Here is a 27368-nt window from a genome sequence, read left to right on the forward strand (position 1 = left end):
TTAACCTTTCCAAATACCAAAGGTAACCTCTTAGGATTGCCCTTAGAAAACAGGGTACTGGGAGACATTTTCGGAGTTTTCAAAGCCTGTACAAAGCTTATTCACATTCTTATGAAAACCAACATATTCACAAATGGCAACCATGTACTTCCTCCACCTCACTGGGGGCAGAGTCCACGGCCAGGATGGGCTCCTTCCTTGACAAGGCGACTCGCGCGATCACACGTGTTCCTTGAAGAACCATTTCTGTTTGTCTGAGTTGGTGCAGTCCCGCAAGAGTGGAGCAAAGCCTTGGCCAAGCTCCTTCTGTGCGGCTTTGACGCATTTCCCGGTCTGCTTGTGAACTAAAGTGCCGTCCTACAAATGACAACAGACGTGGCATGTTCAAGATGACTTAGTGACTCCTCAGAAAAGCCTCGGCTCCTGCAAGGCAGGTTTTGAAGATCCCAGGGAGCGATTTTGAGCCTTTCAGAACATGTCAGCCACGCGAAACAGCGCCACCTGCTGGCTACTCAAGAGGATGGGTCAGCGCTTCTAGCTTGCTCAGTGAAATCACAACCAAGATCCTTTTATTTACCTCCCCTGTGCCTCTTCATTACCTAACTCCATCCCTGATGGCTTCCTCCTCCTGAGCATTTTAACAGAGTCAGGACACCTGTCCATACTCCTCACTTGGCTGCAGCCAGATGGGTAACCTGGTCACCTGTTCCTAGCCTGCGTGAGAGGCAGTGGGTTCTCTACTGGTCCCAGCTTCACAAGGTGTGGCCAACTTTAATGGCCCTGATTCTCTCTCCACACTCTTGCCTAGGGCATGGGGAGTCTCTCTTTGCTGTATATCTTGTCTCTCTCTCGTTGTATAAGCTGCACCCCTGTAAGGAATTTAACAAAGGCCCTGACAGAACACATAACCTCCCAGTTCTGGGGGACAGGACTAGTCAACAGCTAAGATGCTGCTGACCCCAACCCTTCCAGGATCCCCACCCCCACCCAAGTTGCCTCCCTAGGAAGTTAAAAGTAAGCAACTCCCTAAAGTATCTCTCTGGCCAGCCTTCTATGCAAATTTACTTAAGTGATCACAGAATTTTAATGTAAAATTATTTGTGTGTGTATATATATATGTATGTATGTGCATGCGTGTGTGTGTGTGTACTCATAGGCATATGTGCAATGCAGAGACCAGAGGAAGACCCCACCTTCTTTGCTTGAGACAGGGTCCCTCCTGAATCTCAACTTCACCAATTTACTTGGTCGGTTTGTTCTGGGGATCCCCTATCTCTGACTCCCAAGTGCTGCCTCCCTTGTGGCTGTCACACCCTTTGTCCTTTATGCGGGTACTGGAGATCTGAACTCCTGTCCTCTTGGTCATATGACAAGTGCTTTATTTATTGAGCCATCTCTCCAGCCCTACAGTGAAATTCCTAATGCTTACTATGGATGACAAATGAAAAGAGACGAGGGTAACAGACTGTGGGGTGTGAGGATCAGTCTTTCTAATTTATTTTATTTTCATTTAAAACAGGGCTTTGCTGGTCTGGAACTCAAAATCCTCCTGCCTCAGCTTCCTGAGTGCTAGGATTAGAGGAGTCGCTACCATGCCCAGCTCTTATTTTCTTCTGTCAAACAGGCAACATTGCAGGCCTCAGCTCTCCCGGGAGCCTGCAAACTCCACTATTTGCTATGACATATTTCGACTTTGAGTGGGATTTCAGAACAACCCATTCTGAGCAATGCAGAGCAATCTCTGTCTATCCCTGTGGCCAGTCGGGAATAGATACTGAAAGATAACTCATTTTTGTTTGGACTTAATTCCTCCAGCACTTTGTCTTACCACAAGCCTGCGGCAAATGGGCTGAAGGCCTGTGCCTTCTAGGTGTGCAATGGCATCAAACTCTCATTCAATAGTATCTGGAAAGCCAGCTCCATCCCAGAGTGTCTGCTTGGTTACCTCCACGAGTCTCTCTCTGTAGGGCCTCAGCTTCCACAGGAAGCCCTGGGAACCCACCGAGTCCTTCCAGAGCAGGACAGGGCTGCTATTAACAAGCCCATTTCAGAGCGAGGGCAAAGAGGCTCAGAGAAGCAGGGTGATTCACGCTTGGGTCTAAGTTTATGTCCCGGCACTTACACCATTATGGCACTTGAATTAACAAAGCCACCTCACTCCCATACATTTGTGACCGCTCTGCTTTCTATTACAACCTGCTGTAGCACATGTGTAAAACACTGAAAGAGAAGAAAGCCCCACTGTCACCAGAAGCCATAGACTGACCCTATAGTCCCCTCCAGGCACCAGAGTGAGGTTTCCAGTGTCTGAGGCCCACCGGGACCAGGCTAGAGAGCACGCCTTGCTTCCAGGCTGTCTGACAGACCTGGAGGGATGGCAGAGCGTTGCACACTCACTGACCTCGTGTAGGATGAACTCCTGATTCTCCGGGACGGTGTCCTTGCAGAGGTGCATGACCAGGGTATCCTTCCCTTCCTCCACAGCTACGCAGGCCTCGGGCTGGCGGGTGTTGTAGCGTATTTCTTTCTGGGATGTGTACTCGAAAAACTAACAACAGGGTGACCAACATGTGTCAGTTTACCTTGCGGTGTGGAAGAAGACACCCTGAGCAAGACCATCTAGGGCAGCAGTTCTCAACCTGCGTATCAGACAGTCACATCACGATTCACAACGTGAGCACAATTACGGCTATGAAGTAGCAACGAAAATAATTGTATGGTTGGGGTTCCAACATGAGGAACTGTATTGAAGGATCGCAATGCTAGGAAGGTTGAGAATCACTGATTTAGGGGGAATAAGTGGGGTGAATTGGACCACCACCACCCCACCCCACCACCGCCAAGACCGTGTTAAGGCTCCAGGTGTCTTGGGGTGCTGAGCTGGCCTCTAACACAGTGCTTGGTCCGTGTAGTAGAGCGTTCCTCTCTTGCACAACCCATTTACTAGACAGTGAAGGTAGGTTGTTAGTGGGAAAGAAAATGGACCTGTCTTAGGGGCTGTCTGCAACCTTGAGCAGCCAATTGCAGCCAATTCTCCTTGGATTCACTCTCTTTCTCTTCCATTTAAATGGCTGTTAAAAAAGGCCTGGAAGATTTGGGGGATGGGGTACAGCTCAGTGGTAGAGCATCTGATTAATGTGGGCCAGGTCCTGGCTTAACACCCTACCCCACCCCATAAAAGATGTCTCTCATCCCAGGCAACCTGTTTTGTACTCTGGTGTGCCTGGCAACTCTCTACAATACCTGGGAAATATCCCGGTCCCTGGTCCCACTGCATAGTGGGAATAAGGGTTCTTTCCTTCTCACAAGGGCCCAAGAAGCTATACTTCTTAATACTTTTGACAAGGCGCCTTCCCCTGCCTCTAATACAGGTGGTTCCAAGGCACATGGTACAATGCTTCTCCATCCATTTCTTAAGAGGATTGGGATGAGATGAGCCTGAACTCCGAGGGTCCTAGATGGATACCATCAGCTTGGACGAGCAGGATACTAAGAAGTGTTGAAGAGCCCAAATAATCTAAGGCTGGAGGGGGGTGGGGCAGAGTGATGGAAGTTTGGAAGTTCAGGCTAGGAGGAGGCTTATGGTCAAACTCAATAGGAGTGAGAGAAAAATGCTGTGTCTCCATCTCTCCATCTCCAGGTGTCTGGGGCTCCCCAGAGCAGGGAAGCTCTCAGGTCCCAAACCAACCCATCCTCTGCATCCTGGTGGTGAGCCACCTGACACATGAACCTCCTTTCCTAGGCCTCTCCCGTTCTAGGCCTCAGAAACCCTAAAACTGAGCCTCTCTGCCCAGCCTAACCCACAGCACTTCAACCAGAAGGATCTACCCAGGCCCCACCCAACACTGTTTTGATACACCATGAATCAAAACCGATTTTATTTAAGAATTAACTCTGAAGCTGGCTCACAGTTAAAGGTGCTTGCCACCAAGCCTGGTGACCTGAGTTCAAAGCCCAGAACCCACAAAGTAGAAGGAGAGAACCAACTCTCACAAGCTGTTCTCTGACCTTCACACTTGTTTCATGGCTTATGCATGCTCACGTACACACATGTACACACACACACACACACACACACATATACACGTGATCTTTAAAAAAATTGAAAGGATCTAATTTTCTTCTTTCTGATCCAAGTTGGTGACAGAGTTACTTCCAATGATGGAAACAGAGAGGCAGACAACCAGTTAACTAGACAATAATAAAAGCATCAAATCAAAGATCAAGAGGAAACATGAAGGGACGCCTTCAAAAGACACCCGACAAGATACACATAACTAAGCTGAAGCAACATGAAAGCAGCGCTGTAACTCCTGATAGCACACAACCCACAGCTTTCACGCCAACACCGGAGGGAAGAAAACATACGTTCATCTCAGTTGTCCCTCTGAGGCTCGTCCCCTACTCCTCTCTACTTTCTGTATTATCACCCTTTGATGGATTCCTAAAGTGATGTACCGCTGGCAGGTGGCGTAGAGGAAGTGGGGACTTCACTGGAGGAAGCAAGGCTTGGGGGATGTCCTTGGGATCACATCTTGCCCTCCACTATCCTCCCTTTCTCTCTCCCGATCCCATGACGTGAACTGCTCTCTCCATCTCACTTTCTGTTACCATGACATTCTGCTCAGACACCCAGGACCAAGCCACCATGAGCTGAACCCTCTGAAACCCGGAGCCCGAATAAGACCTCACGCCCTTGGGTTCTTTCTGTAATGCCGACTCCAAGTAACAGACACCAGCGAGTCCCACACGCTGGGCTAGTGCTCTGCCTCTGAGTGGGAGTCCAACAGGAAAGACAAAAACCAAACCCAAATATCTAATTTCCTGAAGAACACACAGAGGGCTGGTGAGATGGGTCGACTAGAAAAGGATCTAATGGCCCGGGCTCTCTCCCTGGGACCCACATGGTAGAAGCAGAGAACAGAATTCAGCCAGCATCCCCCCCCCCCCGCCTCTCTCTCTCTCTCTTACACCACACACACACACACACACACACACACACACACACACACACACACACATTGTAGACACGTGGACACACACACATACACAAGTAAATAAATAAATAAATACAATTAAAAAGTATTTTATAAAGAAGAGTGGCAAAGCTTGCCCCCCGCTTGCCCCTTGAGGCCCACACCTACCTGGTTCTGCCCCATCCCATGGCAGAGGTACAGAAGGACCTGGTGGCCATCGACTTGGTTTTCATTGGGAGGGTTATAGTCAAGGCAGTACCCTTTGAGTCCCTTGTTCTGGAGCTAAACAAGACACAAAGGTGACACCTGGTCTGGATTTCTACACACCAAGTGACTTTAGTGGGGAGACCCTGGCAACCACCCCAGGGAAATGAGCCCTTCCCCACTGTCCAGCTCTTTCTGGTCATTATGCGCTCCCGTGTAGACAACAGCTGGGAACTTGGCCCCAGTTTAAGACGACAAACCCCTGGCCTGAAAGCCCACATCTCTATTTCTCAGCCACAGCCTTATCGCTTCCCTGGCCCGAATGTCTCTGGGTCATGACCTCACTTCCCTGGTAAAGAGAGATGGAGGAGAGAGCTGCAGCTTACAGACAGCACCATGAGTGGAACACTCCACAGACAACCGAGCCTGGTTTGGTTTTTGTTTGCTTTGTTTTCTCAGCATGGTAAAAGCAGTCATTGATGAGGAAATGCGGAGGTCCGACCCAGTGTGGAGAGTCCCACTAGAACCTGCAGCCACCCCGAGAGCATTCTCAGAAACTGGAGAAGTGGGCATTACAATGGCAGCGTGAACAGCAGCAAGGTTTAGTGGCTCAATAGCGGGCCATGGTAATGGTCTAATTCCTAAGATGGGGCCACATTTACAAAGATGTACACCCAAGTGCACAGGCATGAAAGACATGACACCTGGGGTCTGGCCCAGTAGACGAAAACACCAATGGCGGGACAAGGGGGAGGAAGCAGGAGGAACAGAATCTTGGATATTCGAGAATCACAGGGACAAAACGCATCATTTCTGGGTTTTGGCACATTTGAACATTTTCATATCCAAAACAGAACACTAAAGCCTGGCTTTGCAGTTATCCAAAATGAAACACCAGCTCTTCAGACAAGCAACAGCAGAAAAGCCCACATGAGATAGTCTACCCCCCAGCAAAAGCAAGACTCTTGTCTTAGCTGGCCTTGTTCCACAAACATTTCTTCGAGGTTTTCAGAAGTACTGGAAGGGAGACTTGTGCCTCCACAATTGCTTCTATGGTTCCTAAGGGTTGGGAATGACTACCGAGTCAGGGCCATTAAGACTAAAAGCAATCTGAAAATACTAGCAAAAATTAAGACTTTCCCCATCCCCCACCCCCGAATACTAATTATTAACTGGAGAGATGCTCAATGGGCACCAGCACTTCCACACAGGTCTGGTCCCCAGACCCCACAAAATGACAGAAGAGAAAGCACTCCTGAGAGCTCTTCCTTGATCTCCACATGCACCATGACACCCCACTTATTAAACAACGACAAAGGGGAGCCCATCCTTGCCAATTCCCAGTCCTGACATTCGATGCTCAAGGGGAAAGGAAAAGACAGTGCACCATCACACCAAAGGGCTGGGATAGGGGAGGCCTATGGTCCCCACAGATGGGGATTTTCTCCCCCAGGATCATTCTTCAGACCCAAGATGGGGCAACAGCCAACTCACCATGGCCCACCGCTTACCATCCCAAAGAAGCCAGGCCTGTCCTCTGGCACGTGAAGTTCTGGGTACACCGTCTCCAGGAACCACCGGAAGTCTTTACACTGGAGCTTGGCCCGAAGCTTTTTCCTCTCCGTCACGTCCCCAAAGGGTTCCTGAGAAAACAGAATGGTTGATTCCCTATGGGCCCCGGAGCCATCCTGCCTGATGTCGCTAAGCTGAGTGCTGGGCACAGAATGTTCAAGCGGCATAGTGCTTGGCTTGTGAGGAGAAAACTGAACACCACACATTGCCCTCCAAACTCCATATGTGTGCCATGGCCTGTTCACACACTCTTGCATGGAGTTGATTTCGAAAAGAAAGACCCAGGGGACAGAAATATGAAGGAACCCAGATACTATTGTCCTTTTGGGGAGGATCACGTGTCAGCCTTAGATAGCACATTAGAGCAGGTTCAGTCACATTACAGGCAACAAGCAGAAGAGACTATCACACTGTCAGAGCTTGCAAGCCAAACGCAAAGTCTGCATCAGCATCCCGGACCATGCACCATTGTGGACTCTGTGACCACGGTCCATCCTCATGCCCAACCAGAAGAATGCCATGGCTTAGGCTGTGCCCTTCTTATTATTGATATCTGAGTATTCACTCTCAGACACAGACATGGGTCCTAGATATTATCACAAGAGATCTGCACGCCCACTACAGTGAAGTACACATGTGTGCTGAACACTTAGTAGTGGGAGATCAATGCTGGGGCAAGCAAGCTTCTGGAAGTTTGACTTCACAGACAACCCCTCTGTAAATAAAACCTGCCACCATGAGGCACAGCAACTGCTCACTCAGGAACAACGGTGACGACTGAGATATGAATGTCCTTGCTCTAATGTGTCAACAGTTTGAAGACGAACAAGTGACACCAAGGAAGGGCAGCAAGTGTCTGGGTGTCAACTTCCAATTTCTACTCCCCCATTCTTTTTAAAGCAATATTGAATTTATTCTGTGTGAGCGTGTGTGCAAATGCCATGGTGTGCATACGAAGACCAGAGGACAGTGTGTGACAACCAGTTCTTTCCTTCCGCCATGTGGATCCTAGGGATTGAACTCGGGTCTTCTTACTTGGTGGCAAGTCCCTTTTTACCCACTGAGCCATCTCACTGGTCCCAGAAGTCCTTTCTTTAATGAGTCACTGTGCCCTAGCTTTGACCAAAGCCCATCTTCAAACACAGCCCACCAGGCACTGAGCCCATGGTGCATTCAACATTCCTCTCACATCTTGTGTGGAGCAGGGTGCACTTTGAGAACAGCGACCTCGAGTTGCAGGATGGCTGGCAGTGAGGAACTGGTGTTTTAGTCTGTTGCACTAGACAAGACAGAGGAAGCTGAGGCAAATGACCGTGGAGTCCCTGAGGCACAGGACCATGCAGGAGATTGGACTGTTGGCTCCTGAGTTCAGTAGAGCTGAGAGAGAGGCACCCTGGAGCATGCAGGCCCCAGGTTTCTCAGTCTCCCCCTCCCTTCTTCCTCCTCCTCCCCCACCCCCTGGGCTTCAGATTTTTCACCAATCAAATGAGGACTTGGTAGCTACCCTGCAGGGCTGCTGGAAGGCCTCAGGAGAAATTCCCATCAAAGGCCAGCACAGATGTCTTGGAGAAGACCTCCTTGTGTCGCCAAGTGGCCCTCTGGGGTGCAAAGCTGGCATCTGACTTAGAGTTTGCTGGTATAGAGGCAGGGGCCCAAAGCCTTGTGGGGAGCAAAGGGCAGATCCACGGGTCCCTAAGGAAGCAGACCCCCGAGCTATGTGCCTAAGGGGAGACGCTGGCTCACTCTCACGGGGTCTCCCGTCAGTATGTGGGCCCAGCTCAGTGTGGCTGGAGTCCGTGGGGGCAGCAATGTAGCTATGGAAGAATAAGCACGTGGACCCAACCACGCTGGTTACAAAGAGGGGGGTCAACAGATGACACGACACAGCCCGGACTGGCCATGCTAGCACAGTCAAGCCTGGCTATTCTCTGGTTCTGTACTTGCAAATTCACCTGCAGGCCGAGGTTGGTTTGCAACCCTGTGCTTTCACAGTCAGAGACATTCATAATCAATACTTCAAGTCATCCAACACATATGCTTCCAGAAAGGTCTAACAAGGTCGCACTCTGCCTTCCTGTTCTGCACTCACACCGTACACGTGTCTTTCCACGATCTATTGGGGCCTTGTTTTTCACCACGTGTTGCTGACTTTACCAGTCATCAACACTGACGCCCCAATCAGTGAACCTTGCATTCCTAGATCTAAGGAAGTGATGTGGGGCCAGCAATATGGTTCAGCTATTAAGGGCACTTGCCACCAAGCCTGACACCATGAGTTCGATTCCTGGAACCCACATGACAGCAGGAGAGAAGCAACTCCCTAGAGCTGTCCTCTGATCGCAACACAAGTACTGTGGCATGCATGCACGCTTGCACCTAAGCATAAACACACACACACATGAACACACATTCACATGGGGACACGCATGCACGCACATATCAATAAATAAAAGTAAAAGAAGGCTGTGATGTGTCTCACAGGGAAAATGCTTGTTAGGTAAGAGCTGTTCAGACACCAGTTACAGTGCCCTTGGCCATGTGGTCAGTGCTGATGGACCAGCGATATATAATAAATTAAGTGCCCTGAAACAGAAATACACATAATAACAGTCCCAACTGGCTGGCACAGCTGTTGTGTCTGAGTCTCACGGGAACCTAACTGTGCTAGGAGCAATGGCATGGAATCACTGATTCAGGATTTGCATGGCTCTGTGAACAGTGAGAATCAACTGGGTATTAGCATGAATGTAGACTAGGCTTTCCCATGCTGCATCAGAACAGCCCAGTTGGCCCCTTTCTTAGAACCAGATCGACTTTGCTGGAGAAGCCAGACTACGGGCCTTGGTTCCCAGGAGGCTGGTGGTGCCCGCGTGGGGAGAGACTCACCAGGCGGGCCCGGGGATTGCGGTGGTAGTAGAGTTCTTTAAACTCGTCCATCCACACTTCCGCAGCTCGGACACTGTTGGCCAGGGCCTTGCTGCGCGAATAGGGAGCTTGCTTGGGGAACACGTGGCCCACGTGCGAGCAGGGGTGTGTTTCCAGAGTGCCACCACACTGCCAGATCTGTAAGGGAGAGGAGAGGCCACACGGTGAGCGAGGAATGGCTGCTGGTCCACAGTGAGGGCAGCCAGGAGGCGGCAGCCGCCAAGGTGCTCAGCCTTCCCAGGGACAGAGGCTGCTTGCCAGCCTGCACTTGACGACAAGGGAAAGAGCAAGAAAGCATGCCCGGGACAGACAAGCCACAGGAGCTAAGAACCCCAAAGCCCAGGCAATAAAGTTCATGCACTTGACTGGGAAGGGCCGAGAGACCTCGCCAGCGACACACTTCCTCGGTGGGTCAAACATGTCTTCATTACCTGGCGTCACAGGAGAGAAGAAAGCAGCAAGGAAGAAGAGAGGTTGGAAAGGTAGAGAGGAAGCTTCTAGAAGAGGCAGGGTATCCTGACACCTAAGGAAGAGGCAGAAAATCTGTTAGAATTACACCCAAAACTCAGCAGGCAGGGTCATTTGGGGCCTCGTTTTCCCAGAGACAATTTGAACCAACATCTGGTGTTTATAATATAGGGTGTGCGTGTTAGGGGAGGGAGGAGGCCAAATTCTTCTCAGTTAGCCATTTTCAAGGGGGCAGAACAACACAAAACACAAAACAAAACAAAGCTCCTGAAAATCGGAGCTTTGATTCTTAGACGTGTAAGATGCTGCTGCTGAGGGAATCGCTGAGGCGCTAGGGTTCTGTGGAGGACTCCAGGGCGGCAGCAAGGCCTGCCACAGACAGCCGTTCCCGGACCTAAATCGATCACATCTGACTTTCTACAGGAACCTGTGACCCTGCCGTTCTTAGACGGTTCACTGCAGTTATCAGGTGTGCCACACACAGGCTGCCTCCTACATAGTTGGCCAGAGAGCAGCTCCAGGTGGGCGCAGGACTCTGGCACTGGTATCTCAGTCCAAGCTCTGCCACCGACTCTGAGTGACCACATACAAGTCACAGCCCCACTCCCAGGATCAGTTTCTCCCCTCTGCAGAGTGACAAACTAAGAGACTTGTGATGTCTTTTCCGATTCATTTTACGGAAAGGTAAAAATACACTTCTAAAGTAGTTAAACAAAAGCCAAGCATGTTGGTGAGGCATGCTTACAGAATAATGGGGCACACCAACACTGCGGAGGGAGGCCAAGGAGAGAGAGAGAGAGAGAGAGAGAGAGAGAGAGAGAGAGAGAGAGAGAGAGAGAGAGAGAGGAGAATATGGAACACGGGATGAGGCTAAACAGAAAACAGGACTACTTACCCTGAAGGAGAACTCGAGGTTTTCTCCTCCCCAGACTTCCATGCCTGTATCATAAGACCCCAGATACTCAAAATATCTCTTACTCACAGCAAACAGCCCCCCAGCCATTGTTGGAGACCTAGAAAAGAAGTGGTACCCATATCTCAGTGGAAGAAGCACGAAGCCCTCATGAATGGCTATACTACCTCCCCGCCCGAGGCCTATGCCCCGGGAAGCTGAGCCCTCTCATGCATTCATCCATCCGTAAGCACACCTGAACTCACGCTTTGTGCCCCGTGCCAGGCTGAGCCTGGAGGCAAAGCACACCCTGCAGTCCCTGCCTTGAAGTTCACAGATAGTTCAAGTCCCCTGCGTGTGACACACTTCAGTGAAGTCCACCCAGAGCTCTGCAAGGCAGGGGCAAGGGCAGGGAGGGTAGAACAGGAAGGGAATGCGACCCTACCCTTTGACACGAACAATAATGGCAGGGTGGAGAGGGGATCCCTGTGCTTTTAAAATATTAGAAGACAGAGGGGAAAATGAAAATTACAGCTTATGCATATGTCCTCAATTAAAATTTTCAATCAATCAGCTGAAACATATTGATATAGCAAAGATACTTAATAAGAAAACCACTCTGGAGAAACCATAGGTAGGGACCGGAAGTCGACAGCCAGCCCTCCCTTAGGATGAGCTCTGAGGTGAGTGGCCGGGAAGGCAGACCTGATGACATCGATTGGAGACCGCATCAACTCCCGCTCTCGCTGGGGAACCACGTGCCACGTGAACACCAGTCGCCAGTCAAAGCCTCCAATCTGGGGCTCCCCTGAGTTGCCCAAGTACTCAAAGGTGTTCCAGTCAATCACGTCGATCACAGGGCACACCACTGCCGACTCCTTCTCGTGGATCCTGCAAATACCCAACACACCCGCCATCTGTCTCAGCTCCAACTGGAGTAGGGCAGCCAGGAGTTCCAGAACGAACCGTCGAACTCTTCCAGCAGAAAAGAACCAGTCCACGGCGAGAAAACTAGTCTCCCTTACTCAGGGGTCTGGGCCATGCTAGGGACCACCACAGGGTATGCTGAGAAGGCAGAGAGGAGCTGGAATAGGAACAAGCCCCAAGTTTCCATCTTCTCTCATCCTGTCCATGGACATTCTTGGCTAAACTTGAATCCCTTTCAGAGGGTCAAGGTGTGACTTTTAAAATAAAGCATGTGTTCAACTTCTTGGGCGTGCAAGAGGTTCCATTACAAATGAAATACCTTAACATCAAGAAATATTTATCTCTGGCAAGCAAGATGGCTCCCCAGTGTTGATAAAGGAGCCTGCTGCCAAGCCTGATGACCCGAGATCAATTCCTGGGATCCACATGGTGGAAGGATGTGTCCAAAGTGCTCTCTGTCACATGCACTCACTCACTCTCTCTCTCTCTCTCCAATGTAATTGATTGATTTTTCTTTAATTAATTAATTAATTTATTTATTTATTTAAGATTTCTGTTTCTTCCCCGCCACCGCCTCCCATTTCCCTCCCCCTCCCTCAGTCAAGTCCCCCTCCCTTGTCAGCCCAAAGAGCAATCAGGGTTCCCTGCCCTGTGGGAAGTCCAAGGACCACCCACCTCCATCCAGGTCTAGTAAGGTAAGCATCCAAACTGCCTAGGCTCCCACAAAGCCAGTAAGTGCAGTAGGATCAAAAATCCATTGCCATTGTTCTTGAGTTCTCAGTAGTCCTCATTGTCCGCTATGTTCAGCGAGTTCGGTTTTATCCCAGGCTTTTTCAGACCCAGGCCAGCTGGCCTTGGTGAGTTCCCGATAGAACATCCCCATTGTCTCAGTGTGTGGGTGCGCCCCTCGCGGTCCTGAGTTCCTTGCTCGTGCTCTCAATAAAACAACTGCCTTAAGAACAGAAGACGCACCAAGCACGGTAGTGCATGCCTTTAATCCTGGCACTCTGGGGACAGAGGTGGATCTCTGAGAGTTTGAGGCTAACCTGGTCTACATAGTGTGTCCAGGACAGCCAGGAACACATAAAGGAGCCATGTCCTTCCAATCTAAGAGTCACGCCATGAAGAACGGAAAAACAGAGGAGCAGAACGGAGTTATCCGTGTCCTAGACTAACAGAAGAAAGTCAGAGAAACCTCAGGTGACACACTGACAGGCGACTAGCAAGGCCAGGTCAAACATAGAATCAACCCAGGAGCTCACCAAAGGGACAAGCCTGCAGATGCAGGATCTGCTCACACCACCTCTTCAAACAAACTGAGGGATTGTTTGGGGACGTAGCACAGACCTGCTTGGCTGTAGGCCACTGGCAAGGCCCAAGTCACACAGGAACCCATGACTTGCCATCCAGCTGGCAGGAACCACAGAGAGCCCAGCTTCACATAAAGGGGAACTTGGGGAGTATCACGCTGATACTTGGGTGCAGGACTCTGTCTCAGAAGTGGAACATGTATTCATGGAGAAGTTTCCAGAATTAACAGCTGAGCCCTCAATTTGCACAACACGGATTACTCAACATCCTTAGCCTGCAGAGTGCCAAGAGTAATAGCTTCTGTGACAGCCCAGACAGCTCTATTTCCATAGGTCCCCTAAGGGAGGGCCCATGATAGAGTTGAGACTGCCTAGGCACAGTCTACAGGCCTATGGGTCTCACTCCAGTGTATGCCAAAGTCCTGGTGAACCCGGAAAAACCCTAAGAGTCAGGTGCAAATGTCCCCCAGGGATTCCCAGCGGTCCTGCGGGGTGGACAGCTCCTTAGGGATGGTGGCCTTGCTCCCAGGGAGGGGCTCCCCTGATAGTCTAGGATCTATCAGCTCATCAGCTCAGAAGGGAGGGTAGCATCCTCAGATTTCACACTGACTCAAGGGTGGCCATCTATGCACACAGCAGGAAAGGGAAGGGGGGGCACTGGCCAGATTCTTTATCCCAGGCCTAGGGAAACCCCAAGCCTGTCACTGGTGACACTCCTCAGAGGCAAGGGAAAGAAGGAGTTACTGTCACACCCGCAGGAAAGGAGGAGCCAGACAAGAGGAAGCAGCAGAGTCGGGGCTGCTTGGTCTCACCCAGGAACGGGGGGTGGGGGTGGGGGGAGGAGGGATCCCCAGCTCTTCCAGACAGACACTGGCAACCAAGAGTCAGAGGCCATGTAGCCGGTTTCCCAGTAGCAGGGTTGTCTGTCCTTTGACCTTCTGTCTGCCTGCAGAGGGGAACCCAGAGAGAGCTCCCTCTGGGCACACTCCTGGCTTGCTAACCAGCTCCTGCCTTCTATAGTAGACAGCTGGGAAGACATGGAAAGATCAGAGACTGGGAGAGGGAGCTACAGAGAACCACAACCAGACCCACAGTGTAGACAGTGACGTAAGAGGCTCGGGGTGACAGGGGAATGGCCTCAAAGACGTGTGCGTGTATTACTAAAAAGTGTACTTTATAACTAAACTAACATAAAGATGAAAATTGCATTTTTAGTTCTGATTTTTAAAGAGATTAACATTTTTTAAAAATTGTGAGTTCTAGGCATATGCCTTGCATACCTAAGGCTCTTGGTTCAATGTCCATCACTATATACATGCACATACACACACACACCCACACACACACACACATGCACACACACACACCCTCTTTTAGGGTCTCTGAGTTTCAAGGACCCCAAGCCTTGTACCTAATGGGTACTGAGTTTCTCCAATACCCATGGCTAGGTGAGTCATGCCTGAAATAAATACATCCAAATGCATATCCCCATGAGGTTCTAGTCCACAATGACTGTGTAAGCCCGGGTTGACAATACTCCCTAGAAGAAACTGGCTGTGACTGGAGCTCCCCACAAGCTGCCATATCCAGGCATATCCACATGTCATTTACCACTGCACCACCACAAAGGTCCTGCTGAAGGGTATCTGATGCAGGCCTGATACCCCTCCAGCAGCCAAGATGATTCCGTCCCTGCTCCCACCAAGCACCCCAATCCCCCATGAGTGGCCCACGCACCTCTGCAGCAAAGGCTCCAGCCACCCCTCGTGGCATTCACAGTGACAGTCTAGGAAGGTCAGCACCTCCCCCTTGGCCACAGAGGCTCCCAGCAGCCGGGCTCGCACTAGGCCCTCTCTCTTGCCGGCACGGATCAGGCGCACCTTAGGTAGCTGTGACAGCTCATTGGCCAAGCGCTCCTTCAGGTGCTCTATGGACGGAAACAGGACAGCAGTCAATGGTCTACATCCTTGGCCGGGCGCTCATCCCAGCCCCCACCATCTAGCATTTCCCTGATCCCTTTAAAGGACACATGGAAGCCTCCTTTCCTTTGTCAGCCAGGAGGCGCAGAACCAAGGGCAGGCTGGAAGAGAGCCGTCTGAAGGCACACTCAGTCACATGCTTTGTATGACAGAGGGTTACGGTACCTGAATATGACTCAGTAAAATGATGCTAAGAGTGTTTCATAGGGCCAGGCAGTGGTGGCACACTCCTTTAACCCCAGCACTTGGGAGACAGAGACAGGCGGATCTCTGTGAGTTTGAGGCTAGCTTGGTCTACAGAGCAAGTGTTCCAGGACAGGCTCCAAAGCAAAGAGAAACCCAGCCTTTAAAACAAACAAACAAACAAACAAAGAGTATTTTATAGTGAACTGGAGAGAGGGTTCAGTGATTAAAAATACTTGCTGCCTAGAGGACCCAAGTTGGGTTCCCAGTGCCCACATGAGGCTGTCCATAACTGCCTGGAACTCCAATTCTAAAGGATCCAGCACCCTCTTCTGGCTTCCAAGGGCACTGCACACACTTGATGCACACACATACACTCAGGCACAGAAACACATGAGCACACACACATATTTATTGACTGAATTTTAACGTTATGTGCATGGGAGTTTTGCGTACCCGTATGTTCATGCACCATCTGCATGTCTGATACCTGAAGAGGTCAGAAGAGGACATCAGATCCCCTGGAACTGTAGTTGTAGACCATTGTGAGCCATTATGTAGGTGCTGGGAACAAACCCAGGTCCTCTGGTAAAAGAGCAAGTGATTGCTCGTAACCACTGAGCCCTAAGTAACCCTCTATTTAAAGCCTTTCATAAGCTGACTCGTGCACTTATAAGAGCGAACTGAATATTGGATATATTCAATAAACCCATTAAATATGGTCCCTTGCCTCTGTGGACACACTGAGATCAAAGCTTCATCGCCGAGATGGCGCTGTTAGGAGGTGGTGGGACCTTCTGGAGGAAGGGCCTATGGGAAGTCCTGAGGGGGACACAGGACTCCTGTCTCTCCCTCTGCTCCTGGCTCCAGGTACAATCACTAACTCTCACACAACTTCCCGCCAATGCCTTCCGCCGTTACACGCTGAGACCTGAGCTGATATGCACCAAGCCCTCGAACTCCAAGAGTTATTAGCCAAAGGAACCTTTTCTTCCTCCTAAGTGCCCTGCGTCTGGTGCTTTATTACAGAGACAGAAAGCTAACACATGATTTTTATTAAGACAGTAATTCTGTTTAGTAGACGTTTCCTTTATATAGAAGCAGCCCTCCACAGGGTAGCAGTAGCAACAGCTTGCCAGGGTGACCTGCACATCCCGGCCTGCAGAAGCGGTTACCTACGGAGACGACAAGCCAATAAACTAGCCCCAGGTCTCCTAATTCCAGAACAAGGAGTCACACCCCAGAAGGTCAGAGGGAGGGAGGTGGGGACCCACCTGGGCTAAAGAAAGGGAAGAAAGAGCACTTTCCTCACCTCAGTGAAGGTTTGGGCCCAAGAGTCTCACCTCTCAGAAAAGGTTCTAAGTAGTTTCACCATTAACACAAACGTTTCTCTAAACAGCCTTACCACTTACCTCACCGTCACCAGGATAAAGACTGTATGGAATTCCTAATTCCCTAGCAGCTAGGTCGTGGTTTTGCCACCATGTTCTAACTGATGAAGGGAGTTAGGGAACTTCCAGGTAAAGGGTGTGTTCCTTGTCCCCTTTTAACTTTTCTGGCAGACTAAAATGAGTAAGAGGGAAGAGTCAGCCTGCTCCAGGCAGACTGGAGCTACAGAATCCCCGCAAGGTGAAGACATGTATAAGAAGGAGATAAGTCCAGACATCGTCTTGACCTATCACACCAAACTTCTGGCATGAGAGAGAGAGAAAGAGAGAGAGAGAGAGAGAGAGAGAGAGAGAGAGAGAGAGAGAGAGAGAGAGAGAGAGAGAGAGCGCTCAGTTTCTACTCTGGGTAAATCTCTGTAATTCAAATGTTTATGAGAATAGCCCAATATCATGTATTCAGACAGCCCAGAGCACAGCCCATAGGCAGCATTATGCCAAGGCGCATAATGACCCAAGATGACAACGTGGTTTAAAACTGTCTCTAGACAAGAAGCTCCCAGTTATCTACCTGTTTCTGAATTCTTGACATTTTCCCTCAGTTAAGCCCAGCAGTCCTTACTTTAACCAGACACCCCAGATCCACTGACTAAAAACACTTCATGGATATACTAGCACCGCCTAAGGCAACACTGTCCTGCGTTTGGGCAGGAGACGCTCCTTCCCTTCCTCACTTCCATCTTGGTCTAGCCCTGCCCTTGGCCGTCCCTCACATAATACACTGAACCCTTAGACCGACTAGACCTACCTGTCCCTCTCAGGCTCTCTGGGTGCCTCCTACCAGGCGCTTGAAATCCTAACACCTTATGGGAATCTCCAAGGCCCTCTTGACTCAGCCAAGCTCCCATAGTGGAGCTCTCCTCATTGGCCAATAGATGACCCTAGAGTAGATCCCAAATTATTGCTGGGCACAGTCTGCCCTTCACTCCCCACCCCGTCACCCTGGCCCCTCCACAGGGCTTACCTCTGTCGCTGTAGTCATCTACCAGAATGACCTCCTCCAGCAGCACGTCAGGGGAGGTCTCCAGAACACTGTACACCGTCCGAAGGAGAGTTGACCAGGCTTCATTATAAAAGGCTATGACAACAGAAGTCTTGGGCAAGTTCTCATAATCGTATTTCTCCTCTTTGCACCTGTAAGCGGAATGTAACTTTGACAAGCTGAACAAGCCAGACGCCATTAGTACTGGGGCTGGGGAGAGGATGGGGACACGGGTCACAGTCTTTAGGCTTATCCTGGGAAATAATCTATGGGGCTCTCACAAAGAGCCCCAGAAGACACTTAGAAAAGTTATAACCCTAACAATGTCCACTTGTGGGATATTGGTTTTAAACTGGAAAGCAATGTGTGGATTGGAGCAACACACAAAGTAGACAGAATCCAAGGGTGGGAGACTGTTACTCACTCAGCCCTCTTCCTCACGAGTTGTCCTGTCCATCCACCCCATTCTAGTCCAGGATTTGCTCAGACTGCTCCCTCCTCTTGACTGTTCCTGCTTCTTCCTCCCTTCTCTACTTGGAAAATTTCCTGTGCCCTCCAAGAGCAGCCTGGCCCTGGATCTCCTCTAGGAAGGAAAATGTCTGTCCTGGAGAGCGGGGTGGCCACACGGTGCTCCTCTATCACCCGACCACTTCAATTTCAGCAAGTGCTACTCACAGTATCCTGGCAACCAAGGACTATGCCCACCTTCCCGAGCACTCACAAGTCACTTCGCCTCCAAAGTGTGGGAAGCTAAACACACAAACTAGACATGTGGCTAGAATGTTAGGTGGCAGCCTCTGGGGGTGGAACGGAAGCTGTCCAGTCCCAGGGTGGGGCCGTGATTAATGCTCATGGCAGTTAATGACCTCCCCGTTTGTTCTGGAGTTTGCTGTCACCTTACACTGACAGCTTCCTGGTCAATACGGCATTCTATCATCCGAGGGACAAAACGGTCTCAGTGCCATGGGACTGACCGTGGGGCAGGTGCCTGGAAATTATCAGCCGGAAGTGTCTGATGGAAAGATGGAAGGAGGCCAGAAGCACCACAGTTTGGACACTAGGGCCTGGCCACTAGCTACACAGGGAGAAGCTAAGCATTGAAAGGCAGCCAGGCTATCGGTTTCTGGCAGCCAAGGAAGGCCTCAAAAGACAGGTGAGTGGCAGACTGGAGAGGCACAGAGCCTCACAGCAAGAGGAGCACAATGCACACCTACTGACTGTCTAGCCCTGCTCCTGTGGTCCCCCTCTGTCAGTCACCAAGCATTTCCTAACTGTCTGCCATGTGACAAATAGGTTCAGGCTGTGTGCAATCCATGGAGCTTACATTCAGGGGGCAGCAATCAGGCAAGCAAATCAATAATCACAAAAATGGCCCATGCTATAGACAAAGTCAAGGAGGATAGCCAAAGAACAACTATAGAGGGGTGGGAAGGGAGTAACCACAGAACTAGGGAGGTAGAGGGCCTCTGCGGAGGTGACATTCAAGATGATGCTCAGGGCTGGGGATGTAGGTCAGAGTACGTGTCTAGCATGCACAGTTCCCTAGGTTTGACCTGAGTACCACATGATGCAGGCCTATTGTCTCGGGATGTAAAGATAGGAGAATCAGAAGATCAAGGTCATCTTAATCTTTATAGTAAACTTAAGGCCCTCCCTGTTTTGACCCTGGCTCAAAACAAACAAAAACAACAACAAAAAACAAAAACTAGACACCCAGACCCTGTGAAGCAAAGTGGGGGTACTTTGCATGTGGCCCTTAACTTATCACTGGCATTGTTTCCATGTTATTTTACTTTGAAAATTTTCAACCGTGACCGGCAGAGAGACTCATAAGCTTCCAGTGACTTCGTGGCAACAACAGTTGTCCACACAAAGCCAATCTCGATCCATGTTTATCTCCCTCTCCCAATGTCCCCATCTCAGAGTGTTTTAAAGAAAATCCTGCCTATCACAGTAGCCATACTATTTTAAAATGTATCTCTAAAAAATAAGGATTTATTTCTTAATATATAACAGCCATATATTTGTTTTGGTCAAACCTTAAAAACGGAATGACTCCTTGGGGCTATCCTAGCTCCAGTCTGTGGCAGTTCATCAAAGCTAAGCACACCGGAGACAGAGCGTCATGAACCAGAAAGGCAAATGCTGCCAACTGAATTTTACAGAATATATTCATTTTAGAGATGTCAATATGGAGCTGGAGGGGTAAGAGGACTTGGGCCCCTTGTAGATAAAAAGCAGTATTTGATCATTACCTTCAAAACCACTTCTAGGCTGGAGAGAGAGTTCCGTGGTTAGAGGTGATTATTGCTCTTGCAGAGAACTCAAGTTCGAGTCCCCACATCCACAATGGATAGCTCAAAATTCCCTATAACTCCAGCTCAAGGGGGATCTAATACCTCTGGTCCACATATGTGTACACATGCGTACAAATACACACAACTAAAAATAAAAACATGTATCCCGTGCCAGCTTCTCTGCTCTTGTTTGAAAGATGAAGCTCAGAGAGATCGAACGGCAAAGCTCAGCTCTCAGCAAAGGGCTCTGAGTACACTGAGCTATGATATTTGTGTCCCAGTGAACTTCTTGGGAGATCCTAGCTCATTCAATAGGAGGCTTAGGAGACCACCTAAATGAAGAATCTAAATGAGGATCCCTGGACAACTTATCCCTATAATGCACTCCTTCCTACCAGACTCTGAGCAAGTTCCCCTTCTCCTTCCCAGGTTCTTCTAGCAGATTCCAAGTCCCCCGTATAAATGCTACGACTGCTTCTGCAGTGAGAGATGAGGTGTCATGGCCACGGCCAGCTCTACTATCACTGAGATGGCTTCTCCAGAGCCACATGGTCTACTGAGAGGCTGTTTGGGGGAGGGGCTGCTCTTCTCAGCCACCTCCACATTCCCATCCCTACTGCATCTAGAGGCCCTGCTCAGGTAGGTACTCCAGGAAAAGTCAGCTTGGCTCACAACGTGGACACTCCACCAGCACTGAGCCAGGCAGGAACTACATCCTGATGCTGAATGTCTTCCACCCTATTTTTTGAGATGGCCTCTCAATGAACCTGCAGCTTGTGGAATCAACTAGACTGGCCAGCTAGCAAGGTCTCTGCTTCTACTTGCCTCTGCCCTGCCCAGCCCCAGCAAGAATTACAGGCTGTTATAGGATCCCCAGGCAGATGCAAACCAACACCCACCCCTTCCTTCTTGGGCACTAACAACAGACCATCGTTTGATTTCATCAAAGTCGAATTTAGTGAACAAGGTTTAGGGGTTTACTTTCAGAACATAGGGGAGGGATGACGTAAGGAGCATGGGTGACTCCACAGAGTCACACCACCAAAACATCTCACCCCTGCACAGACGATGACTTCCCCATAACCGCACAGATGAAGTCTCCCCTTCAGGCGACCTTCCCTACACCATGACTCCAGCACCTCTGGAGACCATGAGGCCACGTGCTACTAGTCTGGAAGGTGTAGCGGTATATTATTTGTGTTTTAATAAATAAAGCTTGCCTGAAGTTCAGAGGGTAAAGCAGCCATACTAGTCAGCCACACAGGTCAAGGAATGGTGGCACCCACCTTTAATCCCAGGGCTCTGGGGGCAGGTGGATCTCTCTTAGTTCAAGGCCTCCTGGACTACACAAGATTGAATCTGTCTAAAAGAGAAACAGAGCTCAAACAAAGGTGATCCCAACACTTGGAATCACACTCCTTTAGTCCCAGCACTAGGGAGGTGGAGAAAGGAGTGATATGGCTGGGTAGTGAGAGGAATATAAAGGGGAAGAGACAAGAGCTCATTGGAGTATAGAGTCTGATGATTCGTGAAGATCGGATCTCGCCCCCTTTGGTACGAAAATTTGGTAGAGGTAAAGGGTCTCTCTAGTAGTTGGCTGCTTTGCTTTTTTGATCTTTGAGTTGAACCCCCAATATCTGTCTCTGGGTTTTTAATATTAGTGTTACAGGAAGGTGCAGGAGAGAGCAGCTAGAATCTCAGATGTGGGTCCAATGATCCTTTTACCCCATCCTTCTCCTTTGAGGGACCATCATCAGTCAACAGGCCTTACTGGAAGGATCTCTTGAAAGTACACATAATTGTTCTGAAGCAGATGATGGTTGTTAGACTCAGCAGACATAGCTCTCTGCACCACAGGCATGCTTCATGCAGTGGTCTGAATGAGGATGGCCCACATAGTCTCATATACTTGATTGCTTAGTCCCCAGTTGATGGAACTGTTTGGGCAGGATTAGGAGGTGTGGCCTTGTTGGAGGAGGTGTCGAGGGTGGGCTTTGAGCTTTCAAAAGTCCGTGCTGGGCCCAGTCTCTCGCACACACTCTGCCTCCAACTGCTCCGGTGTCATGTCTACCTGCCAACTGCCATGCTCCTCTCCAAAACTGTCATGGACTCACTCACCCTCTGAAACTGTAAGCACGGCCCCAGTTAAATGCTATTTTTAATAAGCTGCCTTGGACATGGTATCTCTTTCACAGCAACAGAACAGTAACTAAGACACACGGGGACGCCCAGCTTTTACATGGGGATTCAAACTTAGATCCTCATCTCGTGTGGCAAGCACTTTACTGACCCAGCCATCACCTCAGCCCCATTTCTTTTTTTTTCCTGACATATAAAATGGACAACATGTTTTTCAATGATATACCTAAAACACACAGATCCAGAATGAGTGAAAGAAAATGGTAGGAAAAATGGATCCCAAACTGAAGAGGTTCTGAAGGGCTGAGTAGAGAAAGGAGACCGGCGAGTCTGACAAAGACTAAGATAATATCCTATGCTTTACCATCCTTTTTGGAAAGCAAAAGAAACCCTTCCAATGCTCACTTGATATGGGATGTTTCACAAAGGTAAATTTACTAGAACAGCTAAGTTGGTCATCTCTCCCCAAAAAAAGAGAAACTCCATCGGCTTCCTCCTGCTAGCTCCAGCAGGACACTCATGGGTCTGCAGATGATGCAATTACTCCGAGATTCTGTGGCATGCCAAGCCTTATCCCTGAACTCAGACACACATGTAGCTACAGCAGTCAAGTCAAGAAGTGAAAACAAGGTCAAGAAACTGTGCTCTTCGGCCAGCAGGTGTTGGCACACGCAGCATCCCCATAGGCAGATCTGTGGCCACTGCCACACCGTCACACTTCTGTCCTGCTAACTAGGTCAGAAGGTGAGTGACCATGGCATTAGGATGTGAGTGACCATGGCATTACAGCAGACATCTCATTACTGTGTTCAATGAACACTATCTTTTTAGGGTCATGTTAGCAGCTCTTGGCTTGTGACATACATCCTCGCTAGATTCAGCACACTTGTTATTAACCACTTCTCACTCTGACTTTCATCTCCCCACGGCTCCTGAGCCAGCAATCCACAGTGACAAGTCAGCAGTTTTCAGCCAGGTCATACATCAGTCAGCCTGGGACCTAGCCACAGAAATTCTGATTTCATTGTTCTGGGAAAGACACTGACACTTTTCAAGAGGCTGTGGGGCCAGCTATATTGCTCCCCGCATTAGCATGCTTTTGAGGAATGAAAAATCCTTCTTCCTCAAGCATCCAATGAGGAGCAACAGTGAAGGGGCCGAGGACCCTGCATCTATCCAAGGACACCTTGTTCCCTCCTCCTCCTCCTCCTCCTCCTCCTCCTCCTCCTCCTCCTCCTCCTCCTCCTCCTCCTCCCCCTCCTCCCCCTCCTCCTCAAGCCAGCACTGAACTAACATAGCAAAGCTGGGCATGCAACTGTCAGCTCTTCTACAACATCTCAAGGAAGCAAAGCCAGCTCCCAAGTCTCTTCAGTGATCTAGCCCTGTCCAAAGGCAGAGACTTGGTGCCAGACCTTGCCCCTGCCAGCAAGAGCCCGAAGCAGCCGTCCCTGGGCTGACCCATGCGTTGTCTCTGGTAGCATGTATGTGCAAGGCAATGCAAAGACAGCAAAAACTGGTAAGCTGACGCGCACACTATGTTCTCGCCTGCACATCTATGTGTATATTTTCCCAAGTCTGCTTCTATACTTGGAAAAAGTCTAGACAGATACACAGCAAAATGTTAATAACAGTTTTCCCGGGTTTCTAAGCTGATTTTTTTTTCATTTACTTTTTGAGAGAGTCTTGCTGTGCAGCTCTGGCTGGACCAGACGTGCACCACCATGTTTGGCTTAATGCTCTATTTTTTGGCTTTTCCCCCCCAAGTTTTTGCTTCTCCTATGGTAAGATTTCTGAGGCAAAAGTTCTTTTTATTTATTTTTCGAGACAGGGTTTCTCGTAGCTTTTTTGGTTCCTGTCCTGGAACTAGCTCTTGTAGACCAGGCTGGCCTCGAACTCACAGAGATCCGCTTGTCTCTGCCTCCCGAGTGTTGGGATTAAAGGCGTGCTCCACCACCGCCCGGCTTGAGGCAAAAGTTCTTATAATAAAAACAAACAAGTAAATAACTTTCCCCACTGCAAAAGGTAAGTGCCAGACCTTCTGGGTCACCTGGACTTTTCCTCTGATTAGTCTGGAAGCCCCCTTTCCAGGCTCTCCCTACTTGGCAGTCGTGGACCTTGAGTAACCCCTCTGCTTATTAACCGAACTCCTGAGGACCCTACAGTATGAACAGATAGAACCATCTGAATTCTCAACCCAAATATCAAGACCCTGATTAGCTCATCACGGATGCAGAAGTTCCAGTGTCTCCTCTTATGTGTGCATTTGCTCTCTGTAGCTTTGGTTACTCAATCATATTTCAAAAATATTAAATGGAAAATTCCAGAAACAAATCATTAAGACCGTATATCTTCTCAAGTCGCACAGTAAACGCTTGCCCTTTCTGCGACATGAATCATCCATCCCTTTGTCCAGCATACCCACGATGCACACACTACCAGCCCACCAGTCACTCAGCAGTCACATTGTTACCAATAGACGGAAATGCTATCAGTGCTCAGTACACCTAAGGTTTGGGAACATGGAGAATTCAGGTGTCTACTGGGATCTGCAACCTGTTCCTTGAGAATAAGGAGGGCAGACTATTAATCCACCCATGTGAGACTCCATGCAAGGCCCTGACACGCCGGACCACATGGACGCTGTGCCTCCTGTGCCTCAATGCCTGTCCTGGTGGAGACATAGCACAGCTCAGACTTTCTCTCCTGGACAGTCAGAAACAATGGCACAGGCTCTGTGACAGGAGCCAGAGGCAAGGCTAATCCTGCTGGGTTGGATTAATTCCCAGGGTCAAAGGCACAGCAGGCTCTATTCTCAAATCCTGACAGGACACAAGGCAGCAGCGTCACCATGGAGACAGGGTACCATAAGCCCCACAGGTCATCTAAAGTGTTTCAAAGAGATATTCACACCTCCTAACAATAAAGGAAATTGGATCTGGAGAAGAAAAACTTCATGGCCAGTCCCAGATGACCAGAAGAGAAGCCCCTAGGTATACCCAGGGCAGCAGAAGACAGGGAAATTAGGAGCATGCAGTGGGCTCCCAGGTGTGAGCTGATGATGAAGGTGGAGGGTGCACTCTTCCTACGCACTTAGGTAGCGCGTACAGACGGTCATCAGTTCCCAAGTTTGCAAATGAGGAAACAGAGGATAAATCAACTAAGACAGAACTCACTGTCTGCGATCACACAACTGGTGAGCAAAAGACCTGGGGTGGTATCTCCCAGGTCTTGGGGGTGAATCCTGAGTCTAGCCTGAAATCGCTCCCTAGACCTGGCAGAAGAACTCTGGGGTTTCAAGGGGCTAAACATGCCTTGAGGCATTCGGGAGAAGAGGAGAATTACTGCCAATCTCAGAAAACTTTACTCGGAAAGATTAATTGTGAAAAAGGGAAGGCCTCAGGCAGAAGCACAGCAGTAGGCATGAAGAAATCCAGGTATGATGTCAAGTCAAGTCTACTGTTAAACTTTCCCTGACATGGGGAGGAGGGGTCACAGGAGCTGCTAGGAAGGTTATAATCCCTGAAGGCCAATTTCAACATTTTGCAGCGTAGTGTTACCTATGCTTTCTGAGTCCATCTCCAAACCAAAAGAAGCCAGCATGGCCTGGGAAGCAGGAGGCAGGAGCTGGCGGGCCCTCTGGCTCTAACCAGGACCCCTTTCTGAGTCGGTATGCAGAGCTCAAGTGGAGACCAGAAATTCCCTAACAAACTAGAGGCCGGAGGAGGCCGGGAGACCCGGGGTCAAAGGTGGCAGCAGCTCCTGCGGCTGTTTGCTTCCTTGTTCCTCACCTGCTGAAAAGCCAGCAGCTCCAACAGGAACAAGGCTCAGACTAAAAACAATCGGCCCTGCACCACCTACAAGCTGGGCTGGACGGCAGCCAAAAGCGCCCTCCCCACCAACCCCTCCTTCCCACCGCCCTCCACCCAAAACCAGGAATTAAACAACCAGAGAGAGAAAGGCGGCTCCGGGCCTCAGACACAGCCATTGGGTATCGGCAATGATTCTGCTCTATCCCTGGGCAGCGGCACACCCACCCCAATGAATGGAGCCGGCCCTGTGCTAGTCGCCGTCAGCTCCCGGGAGTCACAGCCACACCCGCAGTCTAACTGCACCACACTCCGCCTGTCTACTTAACTCGAGTCTCACCCTCTCGGGACAGAATGACAAGTTTGAGGCGCCGGATTCATGACACCACCTAGTTACCAGCTCTTCAATTTCTGAATCTTTCGAGTCTTTCTTAGGTTCATTTTGATTTTTTTTTAACTTTCCCGCCTCCCCGCCCCCTGGATAGCCCCTCCGGTACCGCCTCCGGAGGAGGAGGATGCAGCATCCCATGCGGCCGTGTTCCGCAACCACTCACAGAGGGTTCCAGCGCTCAGGCAGGCGTCGGTGCAGCGAGATGCGGTCGCTCAGGTAGATGTTGATCTGGTGCAGCCGCACGCTCTCCTCCTGCAGACGCAGCTCCTCGCCCTGCAGCTGCAACTTCACCGCCTCCCCCTGCGCGCCTAGGGCATTGGCGTCCAGCGGCGGCCTGGGTAGCACCGGCTCGCGACGCCCGGGGCGAGGAGTGCGCGGGGGCACCGGGTCCACCGCGGTCCGGATCTCAACCGTCCCAGACCCGCTTCGAGCCCGCAGCACCGCGCCCAGCCCAGCCAGCGCCAGCAGAGCCAGCAGCGCCTCCCGGCTGCGCCGCAGCCCCCGCGGGCAGCGCCTCCAGACCGCACGCCCCAACATGCACCCTCTAGCTGCGCCCGCTGAGCCCGGCGGCCTCGGGCCGAAGCCGGACCCGGATCCCGGAACCGCACTCGCCCCGCCCCGGCCCGCCCCACCTGCGCTCCGCCCCCTTCCTAGCTGCCGCCTCCGGCGCCCACCTGCCGGTACCCACGTGGATGAACACTACGCGTGGCGACCCCGCGACGTGAGTGTATCCTGAGCGTACCGCTCAGGGAGCTGCGCGGCCAGTTCCTTGAACTCACGTGACCCTAGCACGGTCACAGATGGAGAGTCTCAAACCTTAGCCACTCCGAGTTCAGGATGTGCTCGCAGAAGCGGGGGAAAGGCTGCGGCTG

At 50.3% G+C, this 27368-nt stretch overlaps 1 protein-coding gene across 1 annotated transcript; it reads right to left on the reverse strand.

The window, feature by feature from the left end:
• Galnt12 (polypeptide N-acetylgalactosaminyltransferase 12) lies at positions 1–27093 on the reverse strand. The gene is made up of 10 exons (XM_075967257.1): positions 26660–27093; positions 17846–18015; positions 15012–15201; positions 11743–11928; positions 11041–11158; positions 9639–9815; positions 6692–6823; positions 5145–5258; positions 2402–2548; positions 1–357 (listed from the first exon to the last, which is right to left on the reverse strand). Exons 1-10 carry the CDS (start codon positions 27031–27033, stop codon positions 220–222), a joined length of 1746 nt encoding a protein of 581 aa, XP_075823372.1. The 5' UTR covers positions 27034–27093; the 3' UTR covers positions 1–219.
• Between the last annotated feature and the right edge of the window lie 275 nt (positions 27094–27368).

Source organism: Microtus pennsylvanicus, chromosome 3 (assembly GCF_037038515.1).
Source record: "Microtus pennsylvanicus isolate mMicPen1 chromosome 3, mMicPen1.hap1, whole genome shotgun sequence".
NCBI classification, from domain to species: Eukaryota; Metazoa; Chordata; class Mammalia; order Rodentia; family Cricetidae; genus Microtus; species Microtus pennsylvanicus.

Excerpts from the sequence above, each read along its gene's own strand:
- Galnt12 (XM_075967257.1), bottom strand. The coding sequence starts at position 27,033 with ATGTTGGGGCGTGCGGTCTGGAGGCGCTGCCCGCGGGGGCTGCGGCGC. Across the intron at positions 15,202-17,845 it reads AGATGACTACAGCGACAGAG|AGCACCTGAAGGAGCGCTTG; the intron begins GTAAGCCCTGTG and ends TTCCGTCCATAG. Across the intron at positions 11,929-15,011 it reads CTGGAGCCTTTGCTGCAGAG|GATCCACGAGAAGGAGTCGG; the intron begins GTGCGTGGGCCA and ends GGGTATTTGCAG.